At 41.6% G+C, this 12,857-nt stretch overlaps 1 protein-coding gene across 3 annotated transcripts; it reads left to right on the top strand.

Annotated features, from left to right (window-relative positions):
- The first annotated feature begins 505 nt into the window (after positions 1-505).
- Positions 506-9,974, top strand: crmp1 (collapsin response mediator protein 1). 3 transcript variants are annotated; one of them, XM_062428154.1, is made up of 14 exons: positions 506-853; positions 2,799-2,887; positions 3,124-3,308; positions 3,407-3,571; positions 4,018-4,079; positions 4,202-4,282; positions 5,192-5,260; positions 5,343-5,463; positions 5,615-5,771; positions 7,215-7,356; positions 7,472-7,642; positions 8,887-9,066; positions 9,509-9,674; positions 9,792-9,974. In XM_062428154.1, exons 1-14 carry the CDS (start codon positions 506-508, stop codon positions 9,881-9,883), a joined length of 2,028 nt encoding a protein of 675 aa, XP_062284138.1. In that variant the 3' UTR covers positions 9,884-9,974. The 3 variants fall into 3 exon arrangements, with proteins under 3 accessions (XP_062284138.1, XP_062284137.1, XP_062284139.1); XM_062428153.1 differs by having other exon boundaries at positions 506-865; XM_062428155.1 differs by lacking the exon at positions 506-853 and adding an exon at positions 1,733-1,780.
- Positions 9,975-12,857: the final 2,883 nt, after the last annotated feature.

Raw genomic sequence — 12,857 nt, 5'->3', positions numbered from 1 at the left:
CAGACTATTTACCAGTATGTCTACTCTTCCAGATGTCGGTTAAAAGATGACACATGCTGGTTTAATCCGTTGATGGTTTGACCTGCTCAGCACGCACAGCACCCCTGCTTTAAAGGGAGAGAGGAGGGTGACAATGACAAATCCAGACGATAGCTCTCATTTTAATTGTGGGTGTGTTAAAAACTGGGCTCCTGTGGATCTCAACTGCTTAACACTAACACATCACTCCTATCAAAAGTAGAGCATCATTTATTTGTGTGTGTGTGTGTGTGTGTGTGTGTGTGTGTGTGTGTGTGTGTGTGTGTGTGTGTGTGTGTGTGTGTGTGTATGCGTGTGTTTCAGTGAGGAGGCAGGCCAGATAGAGCTGCCTCTCACAGTTCACATCATCGAATAAGAGTGCGGGAGAGGCGGTACTGTCAGTGACCTGGTTAGACGTAACACAAGCGAGGCTGCTGTCTCCATCTCTTCAGGTTTGGGGAAACCTCTGTTTCTGGTGGAAGCCACAATGTCGGACTGCAGAAGGCAGTGGAACCGGGAGGATGAGCTACCTGTCTACCTGGCGGGGCCGATCACCACCGGTCCGAACCAGCGGAAAACATACGGGATGTTCAGCTCCGTGGAGGGGGCGTTTGAAAGCAAGACCATAGATTTCGATAACTACGCGGTGGGGAGGAAAGGGAGCCGCACCCCCAGGAGCGGGAGCCGGGAGAGGGTTTTGGACACTGGTGACCCCACTGGCAAGACGCCCAGCGAGGCCCATGAGGGGTCACCAACCAGCTCGCCCGATCGAGACGACGGGCGCCCCGGTGTTGAGGTCAGATATTCATCTGGAAAGGGAAGCCAAAATGGGACGGTAAGATTGACAGTTCTTAGCTTTCTCTCTGTATATATTTGTATGGCTTTTTGGTAGAAATTTAGATATAGGCTACCTGTCTATAAAACAGGCTTCCCAATATTGCAACATGTGTCAATTTAATTTAAATTTAACTGCAATGACGAAAACCGCAAGGAAAACAGCTGGCTGAAATCTACTTGACCTACTTAGACAAATAAATAACCATTATTATATAGGCTGAAACCATACAGATTTGAATTATTTCTTTTTAAAAAGCAAAACTATTGTGTTTTGTCCTCGTTTAGGAAAAACGCCTATTTCTCCGCCTCGGGAGCTGTTTTTTCGAGACAGTTGCTTCAGTCTGCATGTATGATTGTTGATGTGCTGCATTGCAGTTTGGCCATTTTGGTCTACGTCTACGCAACTCTAAAACTCTCCAAAATTATGCAAATGCATAAACACGTCGAGTAAAGTTTAGTCTGTGGTGCTGAACTGGATAGCGCCAGACACCATCTCTCCCTGTATTGTTATTGTGATCTCACGTGAGCTGTTGATATGTGTGAGCAACTATAAAGGGGGTGTGAGGGCGCTAGTGTCTACACAGTCTCTCTTGAGGTCGCTAACGCCACCGGGCTGACTCTCCTGCACTCGCGCACGCACGCATGCACGCACGCAAACACGCACAGAATAGTCACCTGTCCTTCTCTGTGCGCGCTCCACGCTTCCTAACGCAGCCGTACGGCGGCGGATTCATCGCTCTCTACTTCACACACATAAGGAAACAATAACCAACACATATCGCGGGAGACAAAGGGCTCAAGAGAGTAGTGTACGGCGCTAGTGTCACAGCAACCCGTTTCTGAGTTGACTGCCCGGGGGTAGAGTGACGGAGAGAGCATGTCTGGGACCAGTTACCAGGGGAAGAACAGCATTCCCCATCTGACGGTAAGCGACCCGGCCTGGTCAGCGTTGACCGGAGAAGCTATCCGCTTGTCTACAAATCCCTGCTGCCACTGCCGGCAGATGGGATTAAATTCTTAGTGAGGCGGCAAAGAGCAGAAGGCCTCTCTACTGTTTCTCTTAAGTGAAATAGCCCACCCATGACACAGAGGTGGCAATTATTTATGCCTCTGTGAAATCGAGTGCGTATTCTCGCCGGTGGGTTGGACAGTGTTGTGTAATCTCGCTGCCTGTCAAGGAGATTAACTCAGTTGACGTGACGGTCGAACCGGGAATCGCATAGTCAGGAAACAATGTCTGGCATAAAACAGCAGAGGTGTGACGCTGGTTTTGTGAAAAGGTGCATCCTTTTTCAGCTATATAGCATGCATTCTGCAGAAAGCCTTACTTTATCATGGTAGGCTATTATTAAATGCAATATGAAGCCAAATGCAACGTGTAGTCATTATTATTAATAATTACATTTCATGGTGTTGACAGAAATTTACCCATTTGACTGGATTCATTTTTTTTTTCATTTTTAAGCATCCTCATGGGTATAGATGCTGAGCATTCAGCAGGGCTGTCAGCTGCCTTCATCTCCAACCATGGATGATCACAGGTTACCATGGAGACATAACATCTTCCTCATGCTGTTGCCAGGCATCCTCCATGGTGATAGAGGGTGTGGATACTAGTGCTTAGCAGAAAAATGGTGCTTGTTTTATTGCTGTGCTTCTAAATATTCTGCATTTGATTGTACTGACAATCTAATACAATATACAATGAATGCATTTAAGAGAGGAAGACATATAACATTAATATTAGCTTTGAGAGACCACACCCATGCAAAGCACTTATGTGGCTATGCATTTTCACCCAGCCTCATCCACTTCACTGTGCCATAATAATGCTATATGGTCATATATTACATAACTGATTGTGCAATATATTAAAATGTTAGGACTTAATTCAGCCCACCTCCTGTTCTCTCTCCTCCTCTCTCTGTGCCTCTCCCCTGCAGAGCGAAAGGCTGTTGATTAAAGGAGGGCGTGTGGTCAATGATGACCAGTCTCTTTATGCAGATGTTTACATCGAAGATGGCCTCATCAAGTGCGTATACAAGATATTTGCTATGTCAAAGAGTGCAAGAGGCATAAAAATATAGGCTTCAGTATTGAAAATATTTTGCGGCTGATAATGATTTTGCTACTATATTCCCCATATTTTCTTTAACAACTCTGCATCCACCACAAACACCTCTCATGCACACTCATGTATTTTCCTACACTACATCTTTCCCTGTCATCTCTGCACCTCCTTGTCCATGCATATTTTATCTTTGGTAGGCAGGTGGGGGAGAATCTGGTTGTTCCAGGGGGTGTCACAGTGATCGAAGCTAATGGCCGCATGGTGATACCAGGGGGGATAGATGTCAACACCTGTCTGATGAAGCCTTTCCTGGGCACACAGCCTGTTGATGATTTCCTCCAGGGCACCAAGGCTGCCCTTGCTGGGGGCACAACCATGATTAGTGAGTGTAGATGAATGTGGCATACATGTGCTACAATACTATAACCACATATGCACTGAAATTGCACTCTTTGTATATTAACCCTTCCCACTTCTTAGTTGACCATGTGTCCCCCCAGCCTGGGGACAGCCTGCTGGAAGCATTTGAGCGCTGGCAGGGGGCTGCAGATAAGAAGGCATCTTGTGACTACTCCCTACATGTTGACATCCCTGAGTGGAATGAGACTGTTAAAGATGAATTGGAGTTGTTGGTGCAAGAGAAAGGTACATCAATCTCTTGTTATTACAATATATCTTAGTGTTCTGGTAATTGTTGTAATTCTTGTTCCAGTGTCTTGTTTATCCCTATTTTGAACCCACTGCGCAAAAACAAGAGGGACAGATATAGAAACAATTTGGCCTAGTGCTGAATCCTCTTATAGTGGAAATCCATTGTTTTCATTGTACTCCTATCATGGTGGCAGAGTATAAATGTGCTTGTAATCTGTTTAAAGTAAAAAATCACTTTTCTTTTGGGGCAGCTACAAAACAGTTCAGAAGCTGAGCCAAGGCAGCTGCTTGTGAGTTGAACGTTGTAGTTCTTGGCTCAGATGCTCAACAAGCTCTGCATGCTTTTTGTGTCAGACGAGTTTGTTGGTCAATTTTGGTATTTCAACTTCATCACCCTCTTGCCATGAATAACTGAGGCTGCTAATTTCTACTGTTGTCAGGTATCAACTCCTTCCAAGTCTACATGGCTTATAAGGATTTGTACCAGATGACCGACTCTCAGGTATTTCTCATAATCACTATTGGCACAAATCACTAATACTGTACTAATGTCCTCATACAGTATGTGTCATTCTGCTTGTTTGGTTCCACTTTTAAACTCTTGTGTTGTCCTCTCTTCCCCAGCTATATGAGGCTTTCTGCTTCTTGAAGAAACTGGGTGCTGTGGTGTTAGTTCATGCTGAAAATGGAGACCTGATTGCTCAGGTAAGTACAACCTAACCCGTTCTATTTTTGTCTGGTAGTGGCAACCAGCCTTTTACCTCTTGCACCATCACCACCTGCCTATGTGCTAGTGTCTTAACTCATTCTGGCCACAGCTATTTGCTGTGGTGATATCAAGAAGAATATAAAAAATGGATGAACTAAATTACCAGCAATCGTTTGTTTCCCTTTATAGTTCCCTGCAATCTCCACTGCAGTTAAGAGATATTCTAGTTACATAATTCCCCTGCTCTCAGAGAGAGAAAGGATTAATGTTGCTGCTGATGCAGCTGCTGAGCATAGGAAATGACAGTTTTTTCCTGGCTGGTCACCATTGCTGTTGACTGTTATTACACTAATGATGATGATGCAATGGTGATTAAGATGGTGTGGGTGAAAGGTGCTGACAATGATGACAGCAGTGATGAAAATTGGTGATCATGCAGATGATGGTCCTGATTAAGGAGACAATTATGGTAAAAACCATGATGTATGTGAAGATAAACAAGAGTAATGAATGATAATGGGAGTGCTGATGAATGATAATAATATACTTTTCAACCTAACTGTAACAGAAATAGGCAGATATGTGATGGAAAACTGAGAACAAACAAAAAAAAAAAAAAGGAAAGGGGTGGGAGTGCAGTTTTCATCCCAGTTTCATTGTGTCCCTAACTGTGCTGTCAGAAGCAGAGCAGTTGAAGCCGACAAGAGCTGCCTACAGTGCACTGGTATTTAGGATTAAAATGCACACTTCATTTTCTTCGATAGTGTGACAGACCATGAGATTTTCATTTTACAGCCACGACATGCCAGCAAAAGCACTAAGACATGAGTCTTGTGGGTAAAACATGACTTGACAAGTATGTAATGCTGACAGTAATATTACAATTATTTTTATTTGTGTTTCAGGAACAGAGAAAAATCCTTGGGATGGGAATCACTGGACCTGAAGGCCATCCTCTGAGTCGTCCTGAAGAGGTGATATAATTTTCATTTTCCATTCATTCATTCATCCATTGTTGTATAGGTTTTAACTCCTTTTCACTTCCTTTCAATGCAGCTGGAGGCTGAGGCGGTGTTCCGTGCCATCACCCTTGGTAACCGCGTCAACTGTCCAGTCTACATCACCAAGGTGATGAGCAAGAGTGCAGCCGACACTATTACCCAGGCCCGGAGGAAAGGTCAGTCTCTCTTTCTTGTTGCTACATTTCTAGCTCATGCTCATCAGGTTCTCAATATGTCTATGTTTGCATGATTACATTTTACTCACTCTTCTACTTTTCACAGCTTTTCACAGTCTGAACTGAAATTTACCACTCTCTTCATCACTAGGTTCTGTGGTTTTTGGGGAACCAATTACAGCTAGCCTGGCCACTGATGGTTCTCACTACTGGAGCAAGAACTGGGCTAAAGCAGCGGCTTATGTGACTTCTCCACCTTTGAGTCCTGACCCTACAACCCCAGACCATCTCAACACACTTCTGTCCTGGTATGACATTTCCTTTTCACCTTTTCAGTAGTAGATGCAAATTCACTGAAGTCATCTTTAAATGCTTGGTTCCAGTGTTTTACAGGGTATGGTTGATAATGAGCACTGGAACATTTTCATATTCATGCAGAGTGAAGACAGATGAAAATCTTAATTTAGCTATGACCTCTGCACAATGTGAAATGTAAATCAGTTTGATGACTCCAAAGGAGACACATACAAGGAGCTAATCCTCATTGTTTGTCCCCTTAGATATTAGCTTGGTATTCATGTCACAAGCAACTGCTAATATAATGCACAATGTCAAACTAGCTTTAGTAAAAAAGTAAAACAGATGGAGAGAAGATGAAGGTGTATGCATAAAGAGAAGAGGGGTAGGGAAAAGCTGGCTTGACCTGATATTTGATAAAGGACTGCAAACTCATTTGGAAGTCACTTTAATCATATATAAGTTACATACATTGTTAATATTAAGTTATGAAAGTGGAAAAAGTGGACCAGATCAGCCCCACCTCAGGTCTCACCTCAAACATACAAAATGCACGGAACTTCCTGCAATGCACTTTTGACTGTCCCCGATTCCATAAATAGCAAGTGAACCAGAACCCTTCATCATCTGTTGCCTTGGCTACCAAGTACCTCCCTCCTTCTCCTCCTCCTCCTCCTCCCCAATCCTCTGTGCTCCTCCACCCTTCGTCTGCAACTCCACCTTCTCAAGGCGGGTCCTTGCTGTCACGCCAGTGGTGTGATACTGCTGTTGTCTTTGAGCTTCTGCTGAAGCGACAGGGTGTATTTTTAGGTTCTTTTTCAGACACGCGAACAAAAAAACGCTCTTTTTCCTTACATTTCAGTGACATCTATTATTTCCATAATAAGCACTGTGATGGCATTTGGGCAATGATCCCACAGCCTAATATCATGGAGTAATCACTGTAATTAACAAATGAATATGGGTCCTTAGATGAGAATTTATGATAAAGATCACTCCTTATCAGTCAAATTCAGCCTCTTATATGTAATGAGCTAAGTGAGTATGTGCTGATGGTTTTTTGATAATACAGTCTATCTTCATGTGATAAAGTTAAGGCTTCCTCGGACTAGTACTAAAGCTGCATTGAATCATTCTGACTGGTTCAGCTGGCTGGCCTGTCTGCCCCAGGCCTTCTTCATGACTTGTATTTTAACGCACATGCTCAATGAGGACACCTGGTGTCTAATAGTAGGAATGTCGTTCTTGTCCTGTGTTGACCATTATTTCTACGAAAGGGTGTGAATACTGTTTTTAAAAGATTTCTGCAACCAGATAGCCTTTTATTAAACATATAATCACAAATATATAGTAATAGTTTAAGACAACAATCTGCAAGGATTAAGTAACATTTCTCAGGTTAATTACTAGTGTTAAAAGCATGCTGATGTTTTTTGTATTATGGTTTGATACAGTGGGGACCTACAGGCGGTGGGCAGCGCTCACTGTGCATACAGCATTTCTCAGAAAGCAATTGGGAAAGATGACTTCACCCTGATCCCAGAGGGAACCAATGGAGTGGAAGAGAGAATGGGTTTCGTCTGGGACAAGGCTGTGGTGAGCGCTGAGAATATATGTGCGTGTGTCTTGTGTGCAAGTGTACTCTTTGTACTCTTGATGGAACGTGATGGTTTTGTCTAACACAATAAACACCCACTTCTCTGTTTCTCAGGCCATGGGGAAGATGGATGAGAACCAGTTTGTGGCAGTCACATCTACCAATGCTGCAAAAATCTTCAACCTATACCCACGTAAAGGTCGGATAGCGGTGGGCTCTGATGCTGACATCGTCATCTGGGACCCTGATACCATCAAAACTATCACTTCCAAACTTCAGCAGTCGGTGAGGACGAAGGAAAATAGGGCTGGGGGATTGATAGAACAGGAAGGATGAGTAAACTGTTGATGAAAACAGAAAGACTAACAAACATATTCATAAACTTATCTTCAAATACTGCATCTGTTGCTGAGGGAGCAGAAGCACATGAAAGAGGAGTGCAGCAGAAAGGCTGCAGGAGGAAGGTTTTATATGCAGAGTGTGAAATAGGATAAAAATCAAGTGAAAGATCACGGGAGGTATAGAGAAATTTGAGGTGTATCTTTAAGTTGGAGAGATATTCAGTCGAGCCTGGCGTTACTGTGCGCAGTATGATGCAATACTGCAAGGGTGTGGTAGAGTCAGAATAATACATGACATGCACATACAAAACTGCTCTGGTCTGGCATTTCTATTAACCTAAAGCAATGTTTTTTTGGGTTTTTTTGCATTGCAAAAAAGACATTGAATCAATTTTAAAATTACACTGTAAAAGAATACAGATCTTCAAAGGAAAGTAGCTCCAGTGAAAAGAGTTGACTATGAAGGCAGCAGATTATCAGGACACTGTTGTTTTAATCCTTTGAGCACCATGAATGAAACTCTACTCACCCCCTGTTGTATTGGGGTTGCAGCAGAAATCTTAGAGACAGACGTCTAAAAACCTGGACAATTAAAACTAAAATGATCTGCATGGTGTGATGCCAACAGAGGTAAGTGAGAAAATGGTGTGATGCCAACAGAGGTAAGTGAGAAAATATATAGTTTTTTTTTGTTATTTAAATATTTATAATATAATGTTTGCTATTTAAATATCCCTTAAATTTCAAGACAAAAAATGAGACTCAGGAGAATGGCCTCAGATAAGAGGTGAAAATTTGCTTTGATCGATGTGACACAATACAGAGAAGACATTAGACAGTAGTTAATGTATTCAGTCCGCTCTACCACCCTCAAAGACCCTAATCCAGACTGGTGCAGGCTTTAGGTTATAATCCCCCTTCACCCCTCACCCATTCTGTGCTACCATCTCTCTACCCATCCCCCTGTATTCACACTGTCTCTCCTTTCTATATGCCCTCAGCCTCTCACTTATTCATCCCCCATCTCCTCAAATGCTGCATTTTCCTGCATCTATTACAATGCTTGCTAATATAGCACAGTGGGCTGAGCCAGTATAGGGTACCACTTTTGCAAATGGTGGGGGGAGATGTAAGAGCTCTCTTTTGTCCTCCTGCTTGATGCCCTCTTTTTGATCCCTCTCCACACAGGCTTCAGAGTACAACATCTTTGAGGGCCTGGATTGCCGTGGGGGACCAGTGCTGGTGTTGAGTCAAGGTCGGGTGGTATATGAGGAAGGAAAACTGCAGGCACAGCAGGGTACTGGTCGATTCATTCCCCGCAAGCCCTTCCCAGACTATGCTTACCAGCGCATAAAGTTCAGGAACCAGGTACAGTCCATGGATGGTTTTAAACACATTTCCAAAGCAGTATTAGAAAGGTGACATTTAAAAATATTTGCCATTGAAAGATCCAGGGTTAGTTTACCAATCATTAGACTACTGGAAAAGTGAATGTGAATCAAATGGATATTCGATAACAGTTTTACAAGAAGCAGACAAGCTAGACATTTTTATAGATACCCAACAATGTAATTTACACCAATGTTTAACCACACAAGAAATATGTTTGGGTCTTACCATGCTATCCACCTATGCTGGTAATTTAAGAATATATATTTTAATAGCAAGTCATAATTTCCACAGTGGCTGACAGCAAAACAAATGAACCACGTAGTCCTGTATTATGGTAACTAGTAGTTTACAAACTGTTTTGTTGTTTGAGAATGACAAATAAGTTGGCTTCTTGTGTGTTTCTGTGTTTTATATTCAGGTTAAGGGCAAGCAGGGTGTTATTCGTGGGATGTATGATGGTCCTGTGTATGATGTCATTCCTACCCCCAAATATATCACACCATCACCGTCGGCCAAAACATCACCCACAGCTCACCAGCCACCACCAATACGCAATCTTCACCAGTCCAACTTCAGCCTATCAGGTAACAGGGATAATATACTTTAGAACCCAGTCATTCCTCTGAAGCTTTTAATATGTTATATTGAAAAAGTTAGATTTCTACTAGTAATTTTTACATAATTTTATCTTTGTTTCACAGGGGCACAGATTGACGACAATGTCCCTCGTCGGTCTGGCCACCGTATAGTAGCACCCCCCGGTGGTCGCTCTAACATTACCAACCTTGGTTGAACACTTGACACTTGTGCACAAAGTGTGGTTGTTGTGGGGTTTCACCTCTCGAGTGTGTGTGAGTGTATGTGTATCACTGAGAGTGTGAGCACACTGGCATGGATGAATACCTTTGTATTTTTTTGGTACAATGGTGACACGCTCTTTATAGACCATTATGATTTTATCAGTTTGCCTTGAGTCCATGCTCACTGAGAGGAAACACATTTACACTTAAATGTACAAGAAAAGTGTGATTTACAATCAAAACAAGTGACACCCACAAACTCATGATCGGGGCACTCACACACACACACACACACATACACACACACATACTTATGCACACACACAGATCTGGTGTTTGACCCCCTCCAAGCACCCAAATATAACCCCAGTGTCATGTCATAATGTTGTTATCTCCTTCTCCATGAGCATGATTTCCTCCTTACTCTTCCTCACATCCCACGTGTTACTGTATGGGTCTGCTCAGACATGGTGCTCCTCTCCACCCATTTGGTGGACTGTCGTAGAAATAACAGATAACAGATTTAACATCATTGCAATATTTGTTTCAATGTGGCTCAAGTGGATCAGTTATACATATTGCATGGACACATCTTTAGGTGTTACACTACTTGTGGTTTATTTTTTACAATGGAAGAACACTAAAATTGTATTAGAGGCACTTTAGTATTCAACAGCACAAACATATTGTTATATGAATGTTTGCTTTGAAAACATAATGGCATTGACTGTGAATAGAGCCATCTGTTACCACGTTTAAAACATTTTTTTAAATATTACTGTGAACTTCACTAAAAGCAATGCAACTTCCTCTCCACACTCCAATACTATATGCAAACGTATCAATACTCTCCTATAAAGTGTGAAACAACTAAAGTAGATTGAACCAAACACAGAAACAGCTGTTGGCTGCAAAATGAATTTCTAGATTGCTGTATAGTACCTGCATAATAGAATTTCACAATGAAGAATTTATGATGTGGTATAGTTTTTTTTTGCCAATCACTCATGCCAGAAATAGGTCTTTGTTGTGATGTCATGCTCAACTCACTGTTGTAAAAGGGCTTCAGCTCCCACTGCTCTTTGAAACTTTGCTGAAAATCGTTTAAAGCTGTTTTTATTTGATTTGATTGATTCCGGGTGTTTTCTTGGTAAATGTTATGTTTCTATGCCGCTCTGTTTTTGTTGCTGTTGTCTGGTGTCTCCAATGGAACCACTAATGATCAATAAAGACTTGACTGTTGTCGAAAATAATGGTGCGGCAACCATTCCTGTGAGTTAAAATTACTTCAAGTCCTTTCTTATGCCACATCTTTGCCTTTGTCTGCTGAATTTCTCTGGCACGGATAATTTGCGCCAATAAATTCTGTCAGGTTGAAGTGCAGGTGCTTCAGTTATGGGTTTAACACTGAGACACACAATGCCTAAGGGAACTAACACAACCATCCAAGGGAGATGCGATCAGGTGATGGTAACCTAAATTCAATTCCACTCCAGTTAACAGTGGAATTGTTTTCTTTTAGTTTCAAAGGGAAAGTTAAACTAAGAGAGAGTTAGACAGGGAAAATGTGATTTGAATACCAATACAAAAGAAAAAACAAAAAAAACGGTCTTGCACCAATACCATACATATTTAAAATATATTGGTCATGAAAATACTTTTATCTTATCAATCCATTTTTATGGTAAATATGTAATCACGTGATGGGCACTGACACCAGGGATTGATTCTTATCTTAGAAGAAAGTGTTAAATACCTTGAAAAGTTTGTGATGACAGCAAGGATAAAAGAGTGTACGCCATTTAAATTGAAACCTACAGGGAGTCTGTGCAATTTCCATATCAGAGCAGGTTGATAGACACATGCACATTAAAAAAGGTGAGAAAAAAGATTAAAGTTGAAACAGAATTGAAAACAGATGATAAACTTTATCTGAAAAAGAAAGAGAACACAAATGACTAAGAACAGATCTTCTACCTCAGATGCAAATATCACAATGAGTATGAAATTAAAATCTTTCATGGAAAAAGGATTGACCGTAGGCTGTGATGATTATAAAGGTTTTGTGGCAATGCACTTAGTTCAGTGTCTGTTTATAGCCTCATTTCAGAAATTCACAAAAGACTGTTGGAACAATTTGAAAAATGGGCAAATAAAGAAGAACAAGGTCAGGAAGAGATGCATAGAGAGAAGAGATGTATATAATATGGAACAATTGATACTGGTTACAAGTTGATAACACTGGTGGTGCCTTTAGCATGAATATCATACTGTCCTATTTGACCTAATGGTCACAATAACCCTTTTCTATAGATTCTTAAAGATGATCTTTTTATTTAATGTTTTTTTTGTGGTTTTTAAAAACATTTACAGGCACATTCAATTGTATAAACCATGAATTTAACAAATTAAGCACACAAAGGGAACTCTCACAGACATAGGATGATATTCCACCTGCAACACTCTCATTTGTCCAGTTGGTGTCCATGTTGAGCTTTGTTACAAGGTCAACCTTGTTCATGAGCCAGGCTTATATAGATGTGGGTTCATTTTGGAGTTTATGAGAAGTATTGTCCCCTTCGTCCCAGCCCAGGCAAACTTGAGACTTTACATGAGATGTTGAGACTCACTACCAGTCTTCCCTGCTTTCAAGAACAGCAAGATTTGATTAAACTTTGAAGTAGAGCTATATTTTTCTTAGTAATTACAATCTATCCTCAGTCTATCTAAAACCTACCATCAAAGCACAACTTTTCACAGCTGGAAGCTGTCAATTTTCCTGATCACGAATTATCTGCACGCAGGCTGAAACTTTCTCTATTAGTAGTTAAACCACACAGGAGCAGAGGAGATGTGCACTCATTGGGAACCAGAACAAGAGCTGGTTGTCTCTGTTCTTGAAGCCAGGAGCTGTCAACTATGGGCCAATCAGCAGATGAGACACACCTCTGCAATCACTTGAAAAAG

The sequence above is a fragment of the Scomber scombrus genome, chromosome 2, assembly GCF_963691925.1.
Source record: "Scomber scombrus chromosome 2, fScoSco1.1, whole genome shotgun sequence".
Lineage (NCBI taxonomy): Eukaryota > Metazoa > Chordata > Actinopteri > Scombriformes > Scombridae > Scomber > Scomber scombrus.
This window is presented reverse-complemented; position numbering and strand designations above follow the sequence as displayed.

Excerpts from the sequence above, each read along its gene's own strand:
- crmp1 (XM_062428153.1), top strand. The coding sequence starts at position 506 with ATGTCGGACTGCAGAAGGCAGTGGAACCGGGAGGATGAGCTACCTGTC. Across the intron at positions 4,283-5,191 it reads ATGGAGACCTGATTGCTCAG|GAACAGAGAAAAATCCTTGG; the intron begins GTAAGTACAACC and ends TTTGTGTTTCAG. Across the intron at positions 7,357-7,471 it reads TCGTCTGGGACAAGGCTGTG|GCCATGGGGAAGATGGATGA; the intron begins GTGAGCGCTGAG and ends TCTGTTTCTCAG.